The following is a 26,641-nucleotide window of genomic DNA, read 5'->3' on the forward strand; positions in this document are numbered from 1 at the left end:
CACATTTTTTTCAAGTCAAAAAAATGTTTGAAACTGACCCTTTTCTGCAAAGCGTTTCCGTTTCAGCTAATCAGCATTTTCTGATGAATACCCATGACATTGCAAAATTCCCAACCAATTCCCATTATTTGTGTTCTAGTAAAACCTAGCAGATCCCACCATGTTCAGGGCCCCATGTGCCAAGTCTGTAGAGAGTAGACACACAGAAAGAGTGCCTGTCTAGGTAGCCCTGCCAAGGCAGACAGATGGTGGAAGGAAGGAAGTTTTATTATTCTTTTTTTACAGCTGGGGCACTGAGGATCCGAGAGTTTAAGTGATTTGCCCAAGTCACACACAGGATCTGTGGCAGAGCTAGGAACTAAACCCAGGTCATCTAAATCCCATTCTAGTGCTGTAACCACCAAATAATCCTTCCTTTCCTAGGCCTAGCCTCTGTTTCTCATTTTGGCTCACACTCACTTGCTGGGTAACCTTGATCAAGTCATGTCAGTGCTCTGTGCCTCAGTTTCCCCATCTGCACTATGGAACTAAGGAGCCTGACCTCCTTTGCAAAGTGCTTTGAGATCTACTGACAAAATGCACTATAAACCTCTCAATTGTCAGTCCCGTAACCAAAGGCTCTTTGCCTTCCCGTCACTCACAGCTTCATCCGCACTCTTCTCCTTCAGGAGCTATATGGTGGCAAGAGGTCCTGTCTACACTGTTAAACTGGAGTAACGTGCCTCCACATAAGAGCATAAGAACGCTCATGCTGGGTCAGACCAATGGTCCATCTAGTCCTGTATCCTGTCTCTGATGGTGGCCAGTGCCAGATGCATCAGAGGGAATGAATAGAACAGAGCAATTTTCAGCAAAAGAGATTGAATCTACCCTTCCATTATAAATAGGACTGAATTAAAGCAATCCAAGGCACATCCCATGTGGGTGTGCCATGGCCCCATGCCTGCCCCTCCATCATGGCTCCCACCCCATGGCCATGCCATGGCCTCACCCCCTCTTGAGAAGGTGGCAGAAGATTTCAGCAATAAGACGAATGGTGCAGGTTACACCTCCTGGAGCTACTGGTTCAGCCAGCCTGCATACTCAGGCAGGGGCCAGTTACACTTGCATCCTCAAGGACCCTTTTAAAAGGCAGAGATTCTGACTCCAGGAGCTGGGGCCCTGGCTTGGGCCAGTAGCCTCTGGCTGAGATTAGAAACCTGATTTTGACATGCACACGATGTCACCAAAACTAGAGCAGTCTGTCTGACATTCCACAGGTTGATCTTACGCCAGGGTTTTCTGGAAAGTCTGAGGCGAGCAGGACAAGCTATTTGGGAACCTGGAATGTTCCAAAACCAAGGGTGTAATCTCACAAGCTGGAGAGTTTCCTGACTCTTTTGGGTTCATAAATAGACTGGATAGACAGACAGACTCAGATCCGGGGGAGCTGCCGTGAACTCCCTGGGAGCAGCATCTCTGGTGCCTTCCCCTCCTCCGCAAGCTTCTGTTGCAAACATGAGCATCATGGAAAGGGGGCTGGACCAGCTCAGCGTCTCTCTGCCTCAGCTGATGCTGGGTCACTCCAGTGCAAACCCAGTGATTAGCGCACAATGCCCATGGCCTTCTCTGCTGCTGTTTGCCAGGGGCTGAATGGTGACTTGTCATTTTTTCCCAGGCCCCGGCATGCTGCTATAATCAGAGCACTTGGGTATGCTCCCCTGGGAGTTTATAGGCCAGGAGAGAGGAGCCTAGGTAACAAAATGGAGGAACTAGAGCTACTGGTGCAAGAAATGAAACCAGATATTATAGGGATAACAGAAACATGGTGAAATAGTAGTCATGACTGGACTACAGGTATTGAAGGGTATGTGCTGTTTAGGAAAGACAGAAACAAAGGTAAAGGTGGTGGAGTAGCATTGTATATCAATGATGAGGTAGAATGTAAAGAAATAAGAAGCGATGCAATGGATAAGACAGAGTCCGTCTGGGCAAAAATTACATTGGGGAAGAAAACTAGTAAAGCCTCTCCTACGATAGTGCTTGGGGTGTGCTATAGACCTCCGGGATCTAATTTGGATATGGATAGAGCCCTTTTTAATGTCTTTAATAAAGTAAATACTAATGGAAACTGCGTGATCATGGGAGACTTTAATTTCCCAGATATAGACTGGAGGACCAGTGCTAGTAATAATAATAGGGCTCAGATTTTCCTAGATGCGATAGCTGATGGATTCCTTCATCAAGTAGTTGCTGAACCGACTAGAGGGGATGCCATTTTAGATTTAATTTTGGTGAGTAGCGAGGACCTCATAGAAGAAATGGTTGTAGGGGACAATCTTGGCTCAATTGATCATGAGCTAATTCAGTTCAAACTAAATGGAAGGATTAACAAAAATAAATCTGCAACTAGGGTCTTTGATTTCAAAAGGGCTGACTTTCAAAAATTAAGGAAATTAGTTAGGGAAGTGGATTGGACTGAAGAACTTATGGATCTAAAGGTAGAGGAGGCCTGGGATTACTTTAAAATCAAAGCTGCAGAAGCTATCGGAAGCCTGTATCCCAAGAAAGGGGAAAAAATTCGTAGGAAGGAGTTGTAGACCAAGCTGGATGAGCAAGCATCTTAGAGAGGTGATTAAGAAGAAGCAGAAAGCATACAGGGAGTGTAAGATGGGAGGGATCAGCAAGGAAAGCTACCTAATTGAGGTCAGAATGTGGGGATAAAGTGAGACAGGCTAAAAGTCGAGTAGAGTTGGACCTTGCAAAGGGAATTAAAACCAATAGTAAAAGATTCTATAGCCATATAAATAAGAAGAAAACTAAGAAAGAAGAAGTGGGGCCGCTTAACACTGAGGATGGAGTGGAGGTTAAAGATAATCTAGACATGGCCCAATATCTAAACAAATACTTTGCCTCAGTCTTTAATAAGGCTAAAGAGGATCTTAGGGATAATGGTAGCATGACAAATGGGAAGGAGGATATGGAGGTAGATATTACCATATCTGAGGTAGAAGCGAAACTGAAACAGCTTAATGGGACTAAATCGGGGGGCCCAGATAATCTTCATCCAAGAATATTAAAGGAATTGGCACCTGAAATTGCAAGCCCATTAGCAAGAATTTTTAATGAATCTGTAAACTCAGGAGTAGTACCGAATGATTGGAGAATTGCTAATATAGTTCCTATTTTTAAGAAAGGAAAAAAAAGTGATCCGGGTAACTACAGGCCAGTTAGTTTGACATCTGTAGTATGCAAGGTCCTGGAAAAAATTTTGAAGGAGAAATTAGTTAAGGACATTGAAGTCAATGGTAAATGGGACAAAATACAACATGGTTTTACAAAAGGTAGATCATGCCAAACCAACCTAATCTCCTTTTTTGAAAAAGTAACAGATTTTTTAGATAAAGGAAATGCAGTCCGATGAAGTGAGCTGTAGCTCACGAAAGCTTATGCTCTAATAAATTTGTTAGTCTCTAAGGTGCCACAAGTACTCCTTTTCTTTTTGCGAATACAGACTAACATGGCTGCTACTCTGAAGCAGTGGATCTAATTTACCTAGATTTCAGTAAGGCATTTGATACTGTGCCACATGGGGAATTATTAGTTAAATTGGAGAAGATGGGGATCAATATGAACATCAAAAGGTGGATAAGGAATTGGTTAAAGGGGAGACTGCAACGGGTCCTATTGAAAGGCGAACTGTCAGGTTGGAGGGAGGTTACCAGTGGAGTTCCTCAGGGATCGGTTTTGGGACCAATCTTATTTAATCTTTTTATTACTGACCTTGGCACAAAAAGTGGGAGTGGGCTAATAAAGTTTGCAGATGATACAAAGCTGGGAGGTATTGCCAATTCAGAGAAGGATCGGGATTTTATACAGGAGGATCTGGATGACCTTGTAAACTGGAGTAATAGTAATAGGATGAAATGTAATAGTGAGAAGTGTAAGGTTATGCATTTAGGGATTAATAACAAGAATTTTAGTTATAAGCTGGGGACGCATCAATTAGAAGTAAGGGAAGAGGAGAAGGACCTTGGAGTATTGGTTGATCATAGGATGACTATGAGCTGCCAATGTGATATGGCTGTGAAAAAAGCTAATGCGGTTTTGGGATGCATCAGGAGAGGCATTTCCAGTAGGGATAAGGAGGTTTTAGTACCATTATACAAGGCACTGGTGAGACCTCACCTAGAATACTGTGTGCAGTTCTGGTCTCCCATGTTTAAAAAGGATAAATTCAAACTGGAGCAGGTACGGAGAAGGGCTACTAGGATGATCCGAGGAATGGAAAACTTGTCTTATGAAAGGAGACTTAAGGAGCTTGGCTTGTTTAGCCTAACTAAAAGAAGGTTGAGGGGAGATATGATTGCTCATATCTCATAGCTCAGCACCAATGTGGACACAAGAACAAATGGGTATAAACTGGCCACCAGGAAGTTTAGACTTGAAATCAGACAAAGGTTTTTAACCATCAGAGGAGTGAAGTTTTGGAATAGCCTTCCAAGGGAAGCAGTGGGGGCAAAAGATCTATCTGGTTTTAAGATTCTACTTGATAAGTTTATGGAGGAGATGGTATGATGGGATAATGGGATTTTGGTAAGTAATTGATCTTTAAATATTCAGGGTAAATAGGACTAATCCCCTGAGATGGGATATTAGATGGCTGGGATCTGAGTTACCCAGGAAAGAATTTTCTATAGTATCTGGCTGGTGAATCTTGCCCATATGCTCAGGGTTTAGCTGATCACCATATTTGGGGTCAGGAAGGAATTTTCCTCCAGGGCAGATTGGAGAGGCCCTGGAGGTTTTTCGCCTTCCTCTGTAGCATGGGGCATGGTTGACTTGAGGGAGGCTTCTCTGCTCCTTGAAGTCTTTAAACCACGATTTAAGGACTTCAATAGCTCAGACATAGGTGAGGTTTTTCATAGGAGTGGGTGAGTGAGATTCTGTGGCCTGCGCTGTGCAGGAGGTCGGACTAGATGATCAGAATGGTCCCTTCTGACCTTAGTATCTATGAATTTATGAATCTATGAGAGCTCCAGGGACAACTTCAGCAGTGTTGTCACCCCCCGCCCCCCGATTTCACTAGTCAATGGAGTGACCCCAGGGATGAATTTGGGCCCATTTGTTTCTAATGCTGGACCATGTGGAGCGTGTCTCTGTGAGATCCCAATTTAGTGAAGACACCTTGGTCTGGGGTTGCTGGTGCTCCCAGGAGATGCTGTTCATAAATGGGCCATATTCTGCTCTCAATTGTACTGGTGTAAGTTCTGAGTAACTCCCCTGAACTTCTGTGGATTTACATAGGTGGGAACAAGAGCAGAATTTGACCCAGTGGAACAATCTCCCTGCCTTAAAAGTCTTGAGCAATTTTCCTGCAGCATGCAAAACAAACCGATCCTACTGGTCTTCCTCCAGATTTCTGAGTCTGATCACCCTACTTGCTTTCACAAATGCAGTCGTCCTCCCCTGGACAGTGCTAGCCAAAGACCCAGAGGCTGTGATAGCGTTACAACTCTGTGTAGTCCTTTAGCTTTGGATTCTTCCATGCACACACAGTTAGCTCATATCCTTAACATGCCAGGAACTTTAGAGACTGTAGCAGTTTGAGTAGGTCAAAGTGAGGAGGGACCCATCTCTTTTGAAGGGGGTACTTACTGATGGTTCCTGTCAGTGCCAGAAGCAGGAGAAACCCTAGGCCCAGGACATTCATGATGGAGCTTGGCTTTCAGGATGTTGATTTTCTGTTGATTCTAACCAGCTAGCCTGTATTTATCAGTTCAGTGCCTGACAGCAGAGGGGTGGAGTTTGGCATGGGAGCACTAGCAAAGGGCTAAGAGCAGCTATGTCATGATCCGGGCCTTGATTTGGGAGGTAGGTTAGACATCACACTTAAGATTCGCTAAGCTCCTTCGGTTTAAATGTTGGCTGGAAATCCTTTGGAAATCCAGAGCCATGAGACCTACTCTGCTAGGAGGGAAATCAGCAGAGAAGGGGGAGACCTTGAGCCTCCTTTCATTTGCACCAGTTTTATAGCAGTGACTTCAGCGGAATTACTCCTGCTTGACACTGGGCTAAGCGTGGGGAGAATGGAGTCCCTGCTATATTAGATCAACCTGCATTAGACTGCAGGCTCGTTTGACTCATCATGTCTGTTCAGGACACTGCACACCCATGGGTGCCGTACACATATGTATATGGTGCCTTCATTTGTCCTCAGAACCCAATCCTTCCAATCTCCTCCCCATTTTCAGTGCTGTTCTCTAAACTCCCTCCAATTTGTCAGCATCCGTCCGGGCCAGTGGGGCCAGCATGTGATCTCAATGACACAGTGTGATGGGTGTGGAGGTGCTGTATAATAATCCAGGAACACTGATGTAATAGTGTTCTGAACACTGTATGGGACAGGGCAGTGAGGGGAAGTTATTATATGTTGGGTTATAAGTCTTTTCTGTATGAATGCATTGACAAAGCTTGAGTGGGGATTGTGGGGACAGCAAACAGGAAAACCACACAATAGTTGTAGATAAGCAAACATCGGAGGGGGGGCAATTACAGGACAATGGTCTACTTCCAGGCTAATATGACCCTGCTGTCCTGCTAATGCTGGGAACTAACAGATCAAAGGGCTCTAAACAGCTAGAAAGCTCCGCTCAGAAGAGGAAAGGGTGATTTGCCAGGAGCTATCCAGGGGGACAAGCTCTGCAGAGGGAGTCTGAAGAAGTTGTCCCTTTCCTGGTCCAGGGAATGGCAAGCAGTAGGGAGAGGCAGGCAGGCATGTAGATGGTTTAAGATCTATTTTCTTTTAAGTGCTTTGGTTCTAAATACTTTGCACTAAGGAGGCTGTTTGACCACTGATTTTTGCTCTGTCATTGTTCCTAGAGGGGGCAGAACTGCAGGCACTGAAGCTAATTCAGGCCTGGTGAGGTCATCCCAGTGGATCCCAGGGGCAGTGTCGGCCCTAGACCAAATGGTGCCCCAGGCGAGGAACACCTTTGCTGCCCCCTCCTTAAACTTCTTAAACTTGTGGATACCTTATTTTTTATTGCATTTGCAGCCCATTTCATGGCTTTGATGCACGATTTGCAGGCATGATTTATCCCTGTCCTATAAGACGATAAAATTGCATGCTAGGATCTGTAAATCTGTATTTATTCATGCCATATATAAGCAAATAAAATCAAATCATTTCCTCAAAGCTTATAGAAACTTTTTAATTTGAAGAAATTGAACTGTGTACCAACATTGGGTGGACCAGTATTAGTGTTACGGTAGGTGACAATCTTAGAAAGTTAATCCCAGTCCTTTCGTCGAAAAGGTCCCTTTTCTTGCTTTTGCCCTCGCAAACTAAAGCACAGCAACAGCGAGATCCAAAGACTGGCCAATGGCATTTCCAAGTGATAAAATAGCAAGCGATCGTAGTGTCTCGTCGGCCATCGTCGATCGAAGATACATTTTAATGAGCCTGAGCTGCCAAAAGCTGCGCTCCTCACTCATGCCTGTGACCAGCAGCGTTAGCAGAATCTTCCAAGCTGTCCCCACATGGCTGACAACATTCGAGGAGCTTCGAGGAAAATGTAGTTCTCAGAAAGTCTGGAAGGTTCCATGAGATTCTACAGAGGCCCAGAACATTCTAGGAGGTTAGTGAAAAACGAATCCACGTGCGGAATACCCGAAACAGGTTACTTCAAACATTCTCTTTCCCCTTTTGTCGCTAACAACAACAAAAACAGCACCTCGAGCCTGGCACCTCAGATGGGTCATCTGCCTTTAAATCCGGCTCCTCCCAGGGGACTGCAGCCAAGGGCCTGGTCTAAGAGTGGAGAACCAGGAGAGAGGTGATGGCTTGAGACCCCACGGGGTGCACTCAAAGAGACCAGGAGGGGTGGGGGCAGCTAACCCACTAACAGACACAATGCAACCCTCTACTCTCCGGCCCTGCTGGGCCACCCTGCCTTAGCCTCAGATAAAGCAAGGGAGGCACGGAAGGGACTGACCCTTTCTGGATCCCAGGACATCTGCCCTACTAGCCTTAGAACATAAGAACGGCTACACTGGGTCGGACCAAAGGTCCATCCAGCCCAGCATCCTGTATTCCAACAGTGGCCAATGCCAGGTGCCCCAGCGGGAGTGAACCTAACAGCTAATGATCAGTGATCTCTCTCCTGCCATCCATCTCCACCCTCTGACAAACAGAGGCTCGGGACACCATTCCTTACCCATCCTGGCTAATAGCCATTAATGGACTTAACCTCCATGAATTTATCCAGTTCTCTTTTAAACCCTGTGATAGTCCTAGCCTACACAACCTCCTCAGGCAAGGAGTTCCACAGGTTGACACTGCATTGTGTGAAGAAGAACTTCCTTTTATTTGTTTTAAACCTGCTGCCTATTAATTTCATTTGGTGGCCCCTAGTTCTTATATTATGAGAACAAGTAAATGACTTTTCCTTATTCACTTTCTCCACACCCCTCATCATCTTATAGACCTCTATCATATCCCCCTTCAGTCTCCTCTTTTCCAAGCTGAAAAGTCCTAGCCTCTTTAATCTCTCCTCATATGGGTCCCATTCCAAACTCCTACTCATTTTAGTTGCCCTTTTCTGAACCTTTTCTAATGCCAGTATATCTTTTTTGAGATGAGGGGACCACATCTGTACGCAGTATTCAAGATGTGGGCGTACCATAGATTTATATAAGGGCAATAAGATATTCTCAGTCTTATTCTCTATCCCATTCTTAATGATTCCTAACATCCCGTTTGCTTATTTGACTGCCACTGCACACTGCATGGCCATCTTCAGAGAACTATCTTTTTGTATCTTTTCCCATCAATATTTGTTAGTGTAGGTTAATGTGACAACTTGTGAACTTTCCCGTACATTTTACCATTGAGCAACAACCAGAGTCAATTTGTCAGTCCACTTATCACAACATGGCTAGATCCTCAAAGGTGCCTCATTCCCATTAAAATCAATGGGCGTAGTTAGGTGCCTAAATATCTTCGAGGATCTGGGTCACTAGAGTCTAGACCTATGTGACGATCCCCACACCTGCATCCTGCCCCGCTCTCAAACAGTGCAGCTGCGAGTGAGCTCCAAAGTCAGATTCCCCTGGCAGTTGTGGTGGTTGTTTGCTCACTGTCCACTAGATGGGCACATTGGTCTTCTTGAGAGTTAACACAGAGCCCCTGGGGGCACTGAAACCCAGTGAAGCATAGAGCATGGCCTCTCTAGGGCCAAACCCTGAGCAACATGTTGCACCTGCAACTTCCATGCAAAGTAATGGGCCAGATCCTGACCTGTGCAGAGTGTCTCCCCCCCCCTCCCCCACAGCTCCCACTGCAATAGGAGGTTGGGGGTGCTCTGCACTTCACAGGAGATTTGGCCCTGTAGCCCGCTTCATGTATGATCAGGGCTTAAATTCAGCCAGAGCTGACTGGAACACAGCTCTGGTAAATATTTTCAATGCCCAATGGAATTTTTCTAGCACGTTTGGTGGGGGAGGGGGGTACGGTTTGGGACGCTCTGGGAAATACTCTGTGAGAATTTAAGCCCTGTGTATGATGCAACTGCAGCTGGACCAGAGCAAGCAGACTGCTGGAGAGATCATTCCATGGGCACCAGCCATGGGGAAGGGAAGGCTCTGTGCTTGGAGCTGCAAATCTGGCCCCTCCTCCCCTGGATGTGGATCTGCTCAGTCAATTGGCATTTTCTCAGCCCCTGACAGGGAAGCAAGAGGACTGGACTCATAATAATCTATAACTTTTATACAGCACATTGGATAGCATTTTATTCCTATTTTACAACTGGGGAAACTGAGGCACAGAGAGGCGAAATGACTTGCCTAAGGTCACCCAGCAGGTCAAAAGCCCAACTCCCACTGAACGCAGGCACCTAACTCCCTTAGGCTTGTTGGTGATCCTGACCTTTAGGCCACACTGGTTAGCAAGGAACCTGAGAGCATTTTGCGTTTGGTTTGCATCTCTTTTCATCGGTGTGCAAGCACCTAGAGTGTCAGGAGAGACAAGTTTTAAATAAATCGATAAGAGACAGAAGAGAGAGTACCAGACGCCACAGGAGATGGGCTTTGTAGAATGATGGTTCTGTCTCACCTAGGGCTGGTCAGTTAGCAAACCAAACACAGGGGGTCCCAGGCAGGGATGTGCTAGCAAAGGGCATGTGTGGGGAGTGAAGGCATGGATGCAGATGAGCTTGTTGTTATTATTAATGCCAGTTTGCAGTAGCACCTGCTATATGCCAGGTCCTTTCCAGACACTTGAGAAGGATGGTCCCTGCTCGCAGTCTGAGGGTTCCCAGGCAGGGAGGGCATGTGAGTGCATGTGAATGAAGTGGAGACCTTTATGGAAGGGTGGAAGGTTGAGGCAAATCAACGGTGCTAATAAGCGATGGTCACATAAACACGGAAACCTACTGACCGCTATATCGGAAACCTACTGACCGCTATTCCTACCTACATGCCTCTAGCTTTCATCCAGATCATACCACTCGATCCATTGTCTACAGCCAAGCGCTACGATATAACCGCATTTGCTCCAACCCCTCAGACAGAGACAAACACCTACAAGATCTCTATCATGCATTCCTACAACTACAATACCCACCTGCTGAAGTGAAGAAACAGTTTGACAGAGCCAGAAGAGTACCCAGAAGTCACCTACTACAGGACAGGCCCAACAAAGAAAACAACAGAACGCCACTAGCCATCACCTTCAGCCCCCAACTAAAACCTCTCCAACGCATCATCAAGGATCTACAACCTATCCTGAAGGACGACCCATCACTCTCACAGATCTTGGGAGACAGACCAGTCCTTGCTTACAGACAGCCCCCCAATCTGAAGCAAATACTCACCAGCAACCACCACACACAACAGAACCACTAACCCAGGAACCTATCCTTGCAACAAAGCCCGTTGCCAACTGTGTCCACATATCTATTCAGGGGATACCATCATAGGGCCTAATCACATCAGCCACACTATCAGAGGCTCGTTCACCTGCTTGTAGTCCATCTTTGTGTGGAATGTTGGTGTAGAGGGCTTCTACATCCATAGTAGCTAGGATGGTGTTTTTAGGAAGATCACCAATGGACTGTAGTTTCCTCAGGAATTCGGTGGTGTCTCGAAGATAGCTGGGAGTGCTGGTAACGAAGGGCCTGAGGAGGGAGTCTACATAGCCAGACAATCCTGCTGTCAGGGTGCCAATGCCTGAGATGATGGGGCGTCCAGGATTTCCAGGTTTATGGATCTTGGGTAGCAGATAGAATACCCCAGGTCGGGGCTCCAGGGGTGTGTCTGTGCGGATTTGTTCTTGTGCTTTTTCAGGGAGTTTCTTGAGCAAATGTTGTAGTTTCTTTTGGTAACTCTCAGTGGGATCAGAGGGTAATAGCTTGTAGAAAGTGGTGTTGGAGAGCTGCCTAGTAGCCTCTTGTTCATACTCCGACCTATTCATGATGACGACAGCACCTCCTTTGTCAGCCTTTTTGATTATGATGTCAGAGTTGTTTCTGAGGCTGTGGATGGCACTGTGTTCTGCATGGCTGAGGTTATGGGGTAAGCGATGCTGCTTTTCCACAATTTCAGCTCGTGCACGTCGGCGGAAGCACTCTATGTAGAAGTCCAGGCTGCTGTTTCGACCTTCAGGAGGAGTCCACCCAGAATCCTTCTTTTTGTAGTGTTGGCAGGAAGGTCTCTGTGGGTTAATATGTTGGTCAGAGGTGTGTTGGAAATATTCCTTGAGTCTGAGAATAGGATTCTAGGTCACCACAGAACTGTATCATGTTCGTGGGGGTGGAGGGGCAAAAGGAGAGGCCCCGAGATAGGACAAATTCTTCCGCTGGGCTAAGAGTATAGTTGGATAGATTAACAATATTGCTGGGTGGGTTATGGGAACCATTGTTGTGGCCCCTTGTGGCATATAGTAGTTTAGATAGCTTAGTGTCCTTTTTCTTTTGTAGAGAATCAAAGTGTGTTTTGTAAATGGCTTGTCTAGTTTTTGTAAAGTCCAGCCGAGGAAGTTTGTGTGGAAGGTTGGTTCTTTATGAGAGTATCCAGTTTTGAGAGCTCATTCTTAATCTTTCCCTGTTTGCTGTAGAGGATGTTGATCAGGTGGTTCCGCAGTTTCCTTGAGAGTGTGTGGCACAAGCTGTCAGCATAGTCTGTGTGGTATGTAGATTGTAATGGATTTTTTACCTTCAGTCCTTTCGGTATGATGTCCATCTGTTTGCATTTGGAGAGGAAGATGATGTCTGTCTGTATCTGTGCGAGTTTTTTCATGAAGTTGACAGATTTCCTTACAGTGTGTATGATAAACCCATTGTTTCATGTTCTCTGTGTGTGTGTATATAAATCTCTCCTCTGTTTTTTCCACCAAATGCATCCGATGAAGTGAGCTGTAGCTCACGAAAGCTTATGCTCTAATAAATTTGTTAGTCTCTAAGGTGCCACAAGTACTCCTTTTCTTTTGCAAATACAGACTAACATGGCTGCTACTCTGAAACATGCATTCTTTATTAATTCATCACGCAAATAGGGGGAAAACTCACAAGGTAGCCTGGAAGGGGTGGGTGAGGAGGGAAGCACTGGGTGAGGTGGTGGATGAGGGGAGGAGGGAAGGACAAGGCCACGCTACAGTTCAAAATTTATTGAATGTTAGCCTTCTGTTTCTTGGGCAATCCTCTGGGGTGGAGTGGCTGGGTGCCCTGAGGGGGCCCCCCCGCCACGTTCTTGGGCGTCAGGGTGAGGAGGCTATGGAACTTGGGGAGGAGGGCAGGCAGTTTACAGGGGTTGCAGTGGCAGTGTGTGCTCCTGCTGCCTTTCCTGCAGCTCCATCAGACGCCGAAGTATGTCAGTTTGCTCCCACATTAGCCTCAGCCTTGCATCCTGCCTCCTCTCACCGTGCTCCCGCCACCTCTCCTGGCGTTCATTTTCTGCTTTCAGGGACTCTGCCATTGTCTGCCTCCACGCATTCTGCTGAGCTCTTGCAGTGCGGGAGGCCTGCATGGGCTCAGAGAACATTTCATCGCGGGTGCGGTTTTTTTGCCTTTTTATCTGCGCTAGCCTCTGGGACGGAGATGATAGGGGGAGCATTGAAACATTTGCAGCTGCAGGAGGGGAAAAAAGGGAGAGTGGTAGTTAAAAAGACACATTTTAGAGAACAATGGCTAGACTCTTTCATGGTGAACCAAGCTGTTAAGCACATGTGCTCTGAAATGTTTCAGTACAGGGTTGCATTTTGCCTCTTATATTGAGGGCCTGCCGGTTTGGTGTGAGAGATCTCACACGCAGGGCCGGGCAACGGAATTCGGCTTGCAGGCAGCCATGGTAAGCTACAGTCTTTCGGCTTCTTCAACCTTCATCACATGTGGGAATGCTTTCAAACAGCAGTGCCCTCCTTTCCCATACCAAGCACCCATTGGGTTGGCCATTTGAAAGGGGGCTGCGGTTTTCGGGTTAACGTGCAGAACAAACCCAACAAACACCCCCGCACACGCCCCCCAATTCTCTGGGATGATTGCTTCACCCTTCCCCCCATCATGTGACTAGTATCAGGAAAGATCCCTGCGAGCCAAACGCAAACAGCTCAGCATGAACGCCGGCCCCCCTTTACCCTCTGCCACCACGTGGCTAACAGTGGGGATGATTTCTTTTCAGTCACAGGCAAACAGCCCAGCAGGAACAGCCACCTCTGAATGTCCCCTGAATAAAGTTCCCCTATTTCAACCAGGTGATCATGAATGATGTCACTCTCCTCATCCCCCCAAATCCTCTTCCCTGGTGCAAGGTTAAATCGATCTAAAGCTGCTAAATTCAACCTCAACTCGTAGTGTAGTCCAGGGCCTAGACTTCTAAAAGAAGAGCCTGCCGGTGAGGTACAACACCTGGCAGAGTGCTGGGCAGCTGATTTTGGTTTGCAGGCAGGCATGGTAAGCACACAGGAAAGGGTAGGCGATGGCAGGGCAGGCCCGGGGACATTTTTTTGGTGTGGAAACTCTTGGCACATAAACAGGCTTTTCTGGGGAGCCCCCTTTGCATGGCTGGACTGGCCCCCCTGTATCCCAATCGTTTACCTCCAATTAAACATTAACCACAATTGCACTGAATCTCTGTAGTGTTATTACAAGTGTGCACTCACCAGAGGTGCCTTCCCCATCATCACAGTCCTGCAACAGTGGGTCCTGGGAGGGGGTTGGCACCCGAGTTAGGAAAAGGTCCTGGTTGTTGGGGAGACAACCTTGCCTGCTGCACATTCTCCTCCTCTTCCTCATCAACAGTGTCCTCCTCGCTGTTGCCCGGGGCTGCCCGGGAGCTATCCACGACAAATATCGGGGTACCAGTGAAGTCCCTGTCTAGAATTGCATGCAGTTGCTCATAGAAGCGGCATGCCTGTGGCTCAGCCCCAGGGCAACTATTCGCCATCCTTGTCTTCAGGTACGCTCGCACGAGGGCCTTGATTTTCACATGGCACTGCTGTGAGTCCCTGGTGTAGCCTTTCCGCCCCATGCACTGTGCGATTTGGGCATAGAGCTCTGCCTGCACAGGCTTTTCTCCCACAAGGCAATCAGATCCAGTGTCTCCTGCAGGCTAAAGGCTGGAGCACGTTTGCGGCCCTGGGCAGCCATGGTCAGCGGCAGTGGTGAGCTCCCCACGCTGATCAAACAGGCAATGAAATGCAAAAGGGCCCCGGGGCCTTTCCTGTGTACCTGGCTGAAGTGCAGTGGAGCTGAAAGTGCTGTCCAGAGCGGTCACATTGGAGCACTCTTGGGATAGCTCCAGGAGGCCAAACCCCTGGAATTACATTGTGCTGTGTCTACACTACCCCTAATTGGACCCGGGAAGGTCGACACTGGCGCTACTCCTCTCCTCTAGGTGGAGTACAGGCGTGGGTTTTAAGAGCCCTTTAGGTCGGCAGAAAGGGCTCGGTAGTGTAGACACACACATTATAAATTCGACCTAATGCATCTAAGCAGGATCTTAGGCCTGCCCTTAGGTCTGTGCCGCGGGGCAGAAGGTAGCAGGGATCCCCGCCGGCTGGGTGAGCTCCTGGCCCGGAGCCACACATCACCAGGCTGGTCATTCCTCTCTCCAGGGACAAGTGACCCCCCCCGCCCGTGTCTCTCACACCGTCTGACACGCTGCTCCGGGGGACGCTGCACGAAGCCCCCGGGGGGGTGATAAATCCCCCTCCCCCGGGAAAGCGGCCGCCTGCCCATTAGCGAGAGGCATTGGGCCAAACCCTGCGCGCCTGGAAAGCGCCACTGATTGCGTCCTGCCCAGGCGCCCCCCCCCGGTCAGCGCCAGCGGCTGCCCCGAGCCGCCCGGGAGCCCGCGGCCGGCCCCGCGGCAGTTTCCTCCCGCTTCGCATCTGGAGCTTCCCCTCCCCGGTGCCTTTCCCTGCCATTGGCCAAGGCGGAGCCCCCGGAGCCGGGCCCGCTTCTGCCGGCTGGGGCCAGCACGGGCCGCTGGGCGGCGCTGGAAGGGGAAGGGTCCCGGAGCCGGGCCCCGCACAGGGCAGCTGCGGGGGTCAGCCGGAGCCGCCCCAGCAGCGCCGCAGCGATGCGCCTGGCGGCGGTGGCTGCGCTGGGTCTGTGGCTGGCCTGCCTGCGCCGGGCGCGGGGCGAGACCTTCACCTCCATGCTCACCGTCCCGGCAGGCGCTGGCCACCGAGGCGGCTGCTGCGGCACCTGGGAGCTACCTGGAGGCGGAGACCCACCGGCTGAAGGACCTGCAGAGGTAACCGGGCCGGCCCGGGGCGCAGGCCCCAGAGAGGGGCCCGAACTGACCCTGGACCCTCTGGCTTTCCCAGCGCCCTGCCCTCCCAGTGCTGGCCCCCGATCCAGACACACCCCACATCCGGCGGGGTCCGCAGCCGGATCCACCCTCGGACCCTGCACCCCGCAGCCCGGCTCTGCCTCGGGACCAGCTCCCAGCAGAGTCTGGATCAGCCCTGGCCATTCAGCACGGGAGGGGCGGGGCGGCTGGGGTCAGAGAGCCCCACGGGCTGCAGCCAGGACACAGAGCCATGAACTTTCCCAGTGCTCAGCTGTCCCCCGGAGGGGTCCCCTCCGGCCCCTGGTGAAAGCATTTGGCTGGGCACATCCCTCTCCTTGCAGAAGGGACCCTCCTGCCTGCCCACCCCATCCCTATAGTTCCGGTGCTGCTCCATTAGCTTCCATGGCAGGACGGCTGATCCAGCGAGCCTCAGACCCTGGGTATTTCAGAAGGCGGCTCACTCAGCACCGGGAGGGCCCCAGGTCTGGAGCAGGACCCCATGGTGCTAGGGGCTGTACAAACAGAATGAAAGAGGGTCCCTGCCTCAAACAGCGTAATGGGCTGGGATTTTCAAAAGCCCAACTCCCACTGAATGCAAGCACCTAACTCCCTTAGGCTTGTTGGTGATCCTGGCCTTTAGTTAGCAAGGAACCTGAGAGCATTTTGCATTTGGTTTGCGTCTCTGTTCCTCGGTGTGCAAGCACCTAGAGCATCAGGAGAGACAAGCTTTAAATAAATCGATAAGAGACAGAAGAGAGAGTACCAGACGCCACAGGAGATGGGCTTTGTAGAATGATGGTTCTGTCTCACCTAGGGCTGGTCAGTTAGCAAACCAAACACGGGGGGGTCCCAGGCAGGGATGTGCTAGCAAAGGGCATGTGTGGGGAGTGAAGGCATGGATGCAGATGAACTTGTTATTATTATTAATGCCAGTTTGCAGCAGCACCCGCTATGTGCCAGGTCCTTTCCAGACACTTGAGAAGGATGGTCCCTGGTCGCAGTCTGAGGGTTCCCAGGCAGGGAGGGCATGTGAGTGCGTGTGAATGAAATGTGTGTGCCCAGGACTGTGTGTATGTAACCGTACATGTGTGCAAGTGAGCAAGCATGTGCAACCAGGACCATGTGTGTATGACAGCACATGTGTGCAAGTGAGTGAGTGTGTGTGGCCAGAACCATGGATATGTAACAATACATGTGAGCAAGTGTGTGTGCCCAGGACCATGGGTGTGTGTAACAATACATGTGTGCAAGTTAGTGAGTGTGTGTTCATAGTGTTGAAGCCCAGAAGGGACCATTAGATCCTCTCACCTCCTGTCTGTCACAGGCTATTCAATTTCACACTGATACCCTAGTGTTAAACCCAGGACTTTAATCAGACTAAAGCATTTCAGCCCCCAGGAGACTAAACTGTGTGCCACAGGGAGTGACCGAGGTGCTACCGATGTCCCAGACCCCTGATGTCCCAGACCCCTGCGGTAGCAGGGAATGGATTAGGTGAAATATGCCTAAATGATCCCAGCAGGTGAACCACCCTGCATTCTGCAAGGGAAGGTGAAAACGCCCCTGTTATAGAAGGGATTCAGGGTGTATTATTAATCAAGGGAGATCTGTCCGTCTACACTGCAGCTGGAGGTGTGCTTCCCAGCCAAGGTATACAAACACGCCCTAGCGCTGCTTGAGCACTGAAATACTCCTGAGGGAATTCTGCACCAAAAAATTAAAAATGATGCCTCAATATTTTAAAATTCTGCAAGTTTTATTTGTCAATAAAGAAATGTGGCTCCAGTGTGGCAGTGGGGAGCATAGGCCACTGGCGGCATTGAGGTGGACGATCACCCTGAACCCCCACCCCCTGCAGTACAGAGACTCGGCAGTGAAGCTGCACCTGACCCTGACACAGTGCAAGGGCTGGGCCTTCCCCAGAAACACCCCGGGGCCCTGCCCCTCTGTGCCAGGCGCACCAGGTGTGGCTAGGCAGGCTCAACCCAGCAGGATCCAAGAGTGGAGGGGCTTAATCTGGGGGATCCAGGTGTGGGGTAAGAGGTTTCTGTGTGGGATAATCTGGTTGTGGGTGGCTCAGTGGGAGATCTGGGTACACAGGGGCTTGTTGGGGGCTTCCGAGTGCAGGGGCAATGGGACTCTGCAGGGGATCCAGGTGGTGGTGGTTGGGCTCAGAGGTGGGGTCTGGGTGTGGGGAGATGGGGCTTGGCAGGGGGGTCTGGGTATGTGGGGCTCAGGGGGGGGGTCTGGGTGCTGGGGGAGTAGGGCTTGATGGGGGTGGGGGTCATAGAATCATAGAATCATAGAATATCAGGGTTGGAAGGGACCCCAGAAGGTCATCTAGTCCAACCCCCTGCTCAAAGCAGGACCAAGTCCCAGTTAAATCATCCTAGCCAGGGCTTTGTCAAGCCTGACCTTAAAAACCTCTAAGGAAGGAAATTCTACCACCTCCCTAGGTAACGCATTCCAGTGTTTCACCACCCTCTTAGTGAAAAAGTTTTTCCTAATATCCAATCTAAACCTCCCCCATTGCAACTTGAGACCATTACTCCTCGTTCTGTCATCTGCTACCATTGAGAACAGTCTAGAGCCATCCTCTTTGAAACCCCCTTTCAGGTAGTTGAAAGCAGCTATCAATCCCCCTCATTCTTCTCTTCTGCAGACTAAACAATCCCAGCTCCCTCAGCCTCTCCTCGTAAGTCATGTGCTCTAGACCCCTAATCATTTTTGTTGCCCTTCGCTGTACTCTTTCCAATTTATCCACATCCTCTTGTAGTGTGGGGCCCAAAACTGGACACAGTACTCCAGATGAGGCCTCACCAGTGTCGAATAGAGGGGAACGATCACGTCCCTCGATCTGCTCGCTATGCCCCTACTTATACATCCCAAAATGCCATTGGCCTTCTTGGCAACAAGGGCACACTGCTGACTCATATCCAGCTTCTCGTCCACTGTCACCCCTAGGTCCTTTTCCGCAGAACTGCTGCCGAGCCATTCGGTCCCTAGTCTGTAGCGGTGCATTGGATTCTTCCATCCTAAGTGCAGGGTCCTGCACTTATCCTTATTGAACCTCATTAGATTTCTTTTGGCCCAATCTTCCAATTTTGTCTAGGTCCTTCTGTATCCTATCCCTCCCCTCCAGCGTATCTACCACTCCTCCCAGTTTAGTATCATATCGCAAATTTGCTGAGAGTGCAATCCACACCATCCTCCAGATCATTTATGAAGATATTGAACAAAACGGGCCCCAGGACCGACCCCTGGGGCACTCCACTTGACACCGGCTGCCAACTAGACATGGAGCCATTGATCACTACCCGTTGAGCCCGACAATCTAGCCAGCTTTCTACCCACCTTATAGTGCATTCATCCAGCCCATACTTCCTTAACTTGCTGACAAGAATGCTGTGGGAGACCGTGTCAAAAGCTTTGCTAAAGTCAAGAAACAATACATCCACTGCTTTCCCCTTCATCCACAGAACCAGTAATCTCATCATAAAAGGCGATTAGATTAGTCAGGCATGACCTTCTCTTGGTGAATCCATGCTGACTGTTCCTGATCACTTTCCTCTCCTCTAAGTGCTTCAGGATTGATTCTTTGAGGACCTGCTCCATGATTTTTCCAGGGACTGAGGTGAGGCTGACCGGCCTGTAGTTCCCAGGATCCTCCTTCTTCCCTTTTTTAAAGATGGGCACTACATTAGCCTTTTTCCAGTCATCCGGGACTTCCCCCGTTCGCCACGAGTTTTTCAAAGATAATGGCCAAGGGCTCTGCAATCACAGCCGCCAATTCCCTCAGCACTCTCGGATGCAATTCGTCCGGCCCCATGGACTTGTGCACGTCCAGCTTTTCTAAATAGTCCCTAACCACCTCTATCTCTACAGAGGGCTGGCCATCTCTTCCCCATTTTGTGATGCCCAGCACAGCAGTCTGGGAGCTGACCTTGTTAGTGAAAACAGAGGCAAAAAAAGCATTGAGTACATTAGCTTTTTCCACATCCTCTGTCACTAGCTTGCCTCCCTCATTCAGTAAGGGGCCCACACTTTCCTTGGCTTTCTTCTTGTTGCCAACATACCTGAAGAAACCCTTCTTGTTACTCTTGACATCTCTTGCTAGCTGCAGCTCCAGGTGCGATTTGGCCCTCCTGATATCTTTCCTACATGCCCGAGCAATATTTTTATACTCTTCCCTGGTCATATGTCCAACCTTCCACTTCTTGTAAGCTTCTTTTTTATGTTTAAGATCCGCTAAGATTTCACCATTAAGCCAAGCTGGTCGCCTGCCATATTTACTATTCTTTCGACTCATCGGGATGGTTTGTCCCTGTAACCTCAACAGGGATTCCTTGAAATACAGCCAGCTCTCCTGGACTCCCTTCCCTTTCATGTTAGTCCCCCAGGGGATCCTGGCCATCTGTTCCCTGAGGGAGTCAAAGTCTGCTTTCCTGAAGTCCAGGGTCCGTATCCTGCTGCTTACCTTTCTTCCCTGCGTCAGGATCCTGAACTCAACCAACTCATGGTCACTGCCTCCCAGATTCCCATCCACTTTTGCTTCCCCCACTAATTCTACCCGGTTTGTGAGCAGCAGGTCAAGAAAAGCGCTCCCCCTAGTTGGCTCCCCTAGCACTTGCACCAGGAAATTGTCCCCTACGCTTTCCAAAAACTTCCTGGATTGTCTATGCACCGCTGTATTGCTCTCCCAGCAGATATCAGGAAAATTAAAGTCACCCATGAGAATCAGGGCATGCGATCTAGTAGCTTCCGTGAGTTGCCGGAAGAAAGCCTCATCCACCTCATCCCCCTGGTCCGGTGGTCTATAGCAGACTCCCACCATGACATCACTCTTGTTGCACACACTTCTAAACTTAATCCAGAGACACTCAGGTTTTTCCACAGTTTCGTACCGGAGCTCTGAGCAGTCATACTGCTCCCTTACATACAGTGCTACTCCCCCCACCTTTTCTGCCCTGCCTGTCCTTCCTGAACAGTTTATAACCATCCATGACTGTACTCCAGTCATGTGAGTTATCCCACCAAGTCTCTGTTATTCCAATCACGTCATAATTCCTTGACATCACCAGGACCTCCAGTTCTCCCTGCTTGTTTCCAAGGCTTTGTGCATTTGTATATAAGCACTTGAGATAACCTGTTGATCGCCCCTCATTCCCAGTATGAGGCAGGAGCCCTCCCCTCACAGACATTCCTGCCTGTGCTTCCTCCCGGTATCCCGCTTTCCCACTTACCCCAGGGCTTTGGTCTCCTTCCCCCGGTGAACCTAGTTTAAAGCCCTCCTCACTAGGTTAGCCAGCCTGCTGGCAAAGATGTTCTTCCCTCTCTTCGTAAGATGGAGCCCGTCTCTGCCCAGCACTCCTCCTTCATGGAACACCATCCCATGGTCAAAGAATCCAAAGCCTTCTCTCCGACACCACCTGCGTAGCCATTCGTTGACCTCCACGATTCGACGGTCCCTACCCAGGCCTTTTCCTTCCACGGGGAGATGGACGAGAACACCACTTGCGCCTCCAACTCCTTTATCCTTCTTCCCAGAGCCACGTAGTCCGCAGTGATCCGCTCAAGGTCATTCTTGGCAGTATCATTGGTGCCCACGTGGAGAAGCAGGAAGGGGTAGCGATCCGAGGGCTTGATGAGTCTCGGCAGTCTCTCCGTCACATCACGAATCTTAGCCCCTGGCAAGCAGCAGACTTCTCGGTTTTCCCGGTCAGGGCGGCAGATAGATGACTCAGTCCCCCGGAGGAGAGAGTCCCCGACCACCACCACCCGCCTTCTCCTCTTGGGAGTGGTGGTCGTGGAACCCCCAACCTCAGGACATCGCATCTCATGCCTCCCAACCAGCGGAGTCTCCTTCCGCTTTCTCCCCCCAGACATATCATCTGGTCCACTCTCCGCATTGGTACCTGTGGAGAGAACATGAAAGCGGTTGGTTACCTGTGTCTGTGTTACTGGAACCCGGACATTCCGCTTACCTCTTCTGGAGGTCACATGTTGCCAAGGGTCCAGGTGCAGCTTGTTCGGGCTCAGTGGGATGGGGGTCTGGGTGTGGGAGGCTTGTCGGAGGGGTCCAGGTGGAGGCGGGTAGGGCTTGTCAGAGTGAGGATTCAATGGGCCTGGTTAACGGGGGAGCCCCAGCTGCTGCTGAGGGGATGCCCCATGCTGGGCTCTCCCCATGATTCCCCAATCCCCTTTTCTTCTCCATCCCCCTCCCCTCACTCCCACATTCCCCTCCCCCTGCCCTATTCCACCACCCCTTTCTTCCCCACTGCCCCTTCCCCCACCCCCCCTCCCTTCCCTCATTTCCCCCACATCCCTTACCCAGCCTCACCGTGGGCACAGTCTGTTACACAGAAAACAGGAAGGCTCCCAGCACACAGAAGGGAGCAACAACCTGCGCTTGCAGAAATGGGGGGGGCAGTGACACATAACCCTATGTGCCCCCGCATGCCTCGCCTCTGTTTGAGGGGCAGTCCCCCCCACCAAAAACCGCGCACATGGTCTCACCCCCGCGTGGGCTTCCCTGGCATTTTCTGCAGGGAAACACAGAAATTCTGTGGGGGGCATTTTGTGCAGGCGCGCGGAATCCCCCCAGGAGTAACTGAAACTGAGATGCAGGTGGCAGCACCAGAATACAGACCCGGGGGTCAGGTGGGCTGGTGCTCGGGCAGCAAGCCCAGGCCACTGTGCTGCAACAGCCACACTAGTTCAGCCGTGTTCTAATCCAGCTAGCACGTGTCTGTCAGCATCCACCCAGGCTCCCCCCAGCTGCCATGTAGACACACCTAGTGCGTTGGGGGTCTGCGAGATGCCTCACCGAGCCCACTGCTGGAATTTTTCTTTGTGTCGGCTGTTAACTGGAATAAAGGGGAAGCCCTTGTTTTACCTTACACAGGGTTTAGGACTCATGATCACCGGTCTGACAGTGCTTAAGTATGTTTGTCCGTGTTTGTATGTACAGTATGTGTATGCATATGAGTGTCCCATGTTAGTGTGCCAGTGAGTATGTGGATGAATGTGTACCTGCTTCTGTGTTTGTGCAAGTGAATGGGAATGTATATACATTAGTATCAGTGTGTGTGCAGCATGCATATGTAGGGGTGTGCATGTGACTGACCCTGTGTGTGTGTGTGTGACACATGCATCAGGAAGTGTGTGTGTGTGTGTGCGCACATGCATCTGGGATTGTGTGTATGTACGTGGACTACCAGGCTAACTGGACAAACTCGATGTCAGAGCTGTCATGTTTGTTGCTCAGTCTTACCTTGCATCTGCATCGACCCAGCTGGGCCGGACAGGAGTCAGCAGCAGGGCACTTGCATTGCTCATTGCTACTGTGTGTAACAATGGGGGTGAGAGGCTATTCCTGGTGCAAGCAGAGCTATGCCACTGCAATCGGGTGAAGCTGTGCCGAAGGACCTGCTTGGGTGGCCCCTGGTGTCGTTTACACTGGTGTAAATGCAGAATGACTCCAATGAAGTCACTAGAGTTATACCGATGTAAAACTGGTGTAAGCGAGAGGAGAATCAGGCCTAGAAACTTCCCAAGTCATCTGTAGTGCAGAAGAAATCTTTGCCCAGGAAACCCAGAGTCTGAGCATTGTGCAATAATCCTTTCCTTTCTTTGCTAACTAAGAAGGAGTCCCCCATCCCACATCAGCTCCGTCAGCCCGAGGCTTCATGGTGGAAAGCTTCCCATCCCAACAATGCAGCATTCAGCTGTTCTGCGGTATCCTGCACGGAGCAGTTAAATGTCTGGAAACAAAAGCGCATATCGGGAATGATGTATTTCATTAACGATGAACCTTGTGGCCTTATTTGTAACAGACACGGAGTGGGTCATATGCATGTCTGCGGAACCTGGCCCCCAAATACACCAGCTTTTCCACCAATAACAAACATGACTAAATCCCTCAGAATTATTGCTCTAACATGTGAAATAACAAAGTGGGACGCGGTCAGATTGGCAGCAGGGTCAGATCTGCAGCGCCAGGCAGGGGGATAACATGGATATCTAGCGTTATCCTAATTCACGCTTACAAAAATGTGGTGGGAGGATATTAAACCTCATGCTTCTGCGCATAAGCCAATGAGACATGAGGCAAATTGTCCCACAGCTGCTGCTGCTGTGGGTTATTTACCCCTTCCTCAAGAATCTGAAGTTGGCCACTGTCGGAGACAGAATATTCCTGTGCTCCTGGAGATTTTCCCAGTTCCATTATTGCCAACCCCAATCATTCAAAACCCATGAATCAGCCTCTCTGCCTCTCCCCGAAAATAATCATGAGACTCAAAACAATACATTTTGCGTCATTTTATTTGAGCCTTTAGCGGCCGTGTTTTCAAGCTTTGCTCTGATATCATGAGAGCTAGAAAGTTACATTAAAATAAAAAGCATCTCTCATGATCCCATTATACTGGGAGCTGGGACAAACCCCACACAGTGTGAGATGGGGGATCAAATCATGAGAGTTGGCAAGTTGAATGGGTTCTGTGAGTCATAGATTCCAAGGCCAGAATGGACAATTGTGATCATCTAGTTCAGGGGTGGCAAACTTTTTGGCCTGAGGGCCACATCTGAGTGGGGAAATTGCATGCAGGGCCATGAAGGTAGGGCTGGGGCAGGAGCTTGGGGTGCAGAAGGGAGTGTGGGGTGTAAGAGGGGGTGCAGTGTGCAGGAAGGGGCTCAGGGCAAGGGGTTGGGGCGGATGAGGGATGTAGGGTGTATGAGGGGCTCAGGGAAGGGGATTGGGGTGCAGGAGGGGGCTCAGGGCAGGGAGTTGGGGTGAAGGAGAGGTGCGGGGTGCTGAGGGGTTTGGGTGCAGGAGGGGTGTGAGGTGCAGCAGGGGGCTCAGGGGGTTGGGGTGCAGGAGGGGTGCAGCAGGGGGCTCAGAGCAGGGGATTGGGATGTGGGGGTGCAGGAGAGGTTCAGGATGCCGGCTCCAGTGGCAGCGGTGTGCACTAAGGCCAGGTTAGGCTCCCTGCCTGCCTGCCCTGGCCCCGTGCCGCGCCGCTCCTGGAAGTGGCTGGCACCACATCCCTGCGGCCCCTGAGGGAGCGGGGACAGAGGGCTCCACGTGCTGCCCTCACCTGTGGGTCACTCCCCCGCAGCTCCCATTGGCCGGGAACGGGAAACCTTGGTATGCTATGGTATTGCTGTGGCAAGGTTGGGTGCAGCCTCACCACTGTCCATGTCCCGGGGGGAGCTGCGCAGTGATTTCCCATCACTGTAGAACCAGTGGCCTGTGCTCCCCAGTGCCAGGCTGGAGCCTCCACATTTATTGGACAAATAAAATTTGCAGAATTTTAAAATATTGTGCACAGAATTTCTAATTTTTTGGCGCAAAATTCCCTCAGGAGTATCCTTTGAATTTGACTGGAGATGGCACAATCTATGGATCTAGATTTCAACCACAAAGGGAGTTTGGCTCTGGGGCTTTGGTTCATCCCAGTATAATGAAAGGGGCCATTTGTAATATATCCAGTTCCAGGTTCAAATTTTGTACCAGCCCAAAGCTGAATGGTGTGCAGACCTGGGGGGTTCCTTCTGGCCCCTCTGACTGGCCAGGTGACACGCTCCAGTCATCATTGTTTATGGAGGAGTCAGGCTGCAGGTTCAACATGTGACTCCTGACACAGAGGCATTTACTGCAGGGAGACAATCTCAGGATCTGGATTTGAGCTCAGGAGTCTAATAATGAGGTCAGTGGAAAATACCTTTTTATGAGGATGGGTCACATGACTAACATCTGGAATGAGTCAAGCTCTAGGTGCCATTTTATGGCTTTTCCCCCTGCTCAGCTGAGCACAACAGAAAATCTAAAGTTAGATCCAAGCTGGAGTCAAAGCAGGGATCTGGGGCTTGGGTATCTATGAGCTGGACAATGGGGCCGGCCATGGCAACTGCTGATATGCCCATGGAAAAGACAAAGTACCAGGCACCAAGTAAGAGCAAGCTCTGTTCTTGTTATCAAAAGAGAGATACCCAGATCCACCAGAGCACCGCCCTTCCTGCAGCTGAGGGGGCAGGACCTGCCCACCTGACCCCTTCTTTGTTCTGTCTAGTTTCAACTGATGGCACTTCCCGCGAGCCACCATCCCTCAGTCTTTCCAGATCTCACTGCTGAGGAGTTTCCCCAGCTCTGTGCTCCCTGGCCCGTCGCCCAGCCTGCTGCAATGGGCCGTGCTGGCTGACTCCAGTGTCTCTGAGGGATTGCCCTGCTCATGCCTTCCAGGTTTTACAACAAGGTGCAGGATTTGCACCAAGGAGCCGGGGGCTCTGCGGCAAACCCGTTACTCGCCTACACGCTGATCAAAAGGCTGCAGTCTGATTGGCTGAATGTGGTGCACAGCCTGGAGGCCAGTGAGAACACCCAAGGTACCGGAGAGGGGGCTGTGCCAAACCCACGGCTGCCACGTACCCACAGTGCTTGACCTGCTTTGAGTCAGCAGATGAGCGCAATGGGTGGGATTCACAGAGGTATTCAAGTGCCTAATTCCCATGGATCCCAATGGGAGTTAGGCACCTACATGCCTTTGTGCATCTCTCACCGTGTGTCCGGAGGAGCTGGGGCTTGAGGCTAGAGGTTCAGCTGGTGTCTCCGGGCCTGGATCCATCACCCCCATATAGAGATAATGAGGGGGATGCTCAAGGGAGGGATTGAAAGTGGGAGGGAATGAGGGAGGAGGGGAAATTGGGAGTGGGAGGAAGGTGATGGCCAGGAAGGAGAACAAGGCGAGGAGAGGAAATGGGAAGGGAATAACAGGAGACAATGTGGGAGGTCAGTTATGGGGGACAAAGAGGAGTAAGAGCAAGGGGCACAAGCTCGGGTAGGCTGTGTACCCATGGATAGGCAAACAAG

General features: G+C 50.3%; 1 protein-coding gene across 1 annotated transcript in view; it reads left to right on the forward strand.

Moving 5' to 3' along the window:
- The first annotated feature begins 15,462 nt into the window (after positions 1–15,462).
- The window catches only part of P4HA3 (prolyl 4-hydroxylase subunit alpha 3), a 37,176-nt gene continuing 25,997 nt past the window's right edge, over positions 15,463–26,641 (forward strand). The window contains 3 exon segments of the mRNA XM_038420916.2: positions 15,463–15,645; positions 15,647–15,732; positions 26,015–26,157. Of these exon segments, the coding sequence (XP_038276844.1) occupies positions 15,556–15,645; positions 15,647–15,732; positions 26,015–26,157 (319 nt within the window). The 5' untranslated portion in view covers positions 15,463–15,555.

The sequence above is a fragment of the Dermochelys coriacea genome, chromosome 1, assembly GCF_009764565.3.
Source record: "Dermochelys coriacea isolate rDerCor1 chromosome 1, rDerCor1.pri.v4, whole genome shotgun sequence".
Classification (NCBI taxonomy): Eukaryota; Metazoa; Chordata; order Testudines; family Dermochelyidae; genus Dermochelys; species Dermochelys coriacea.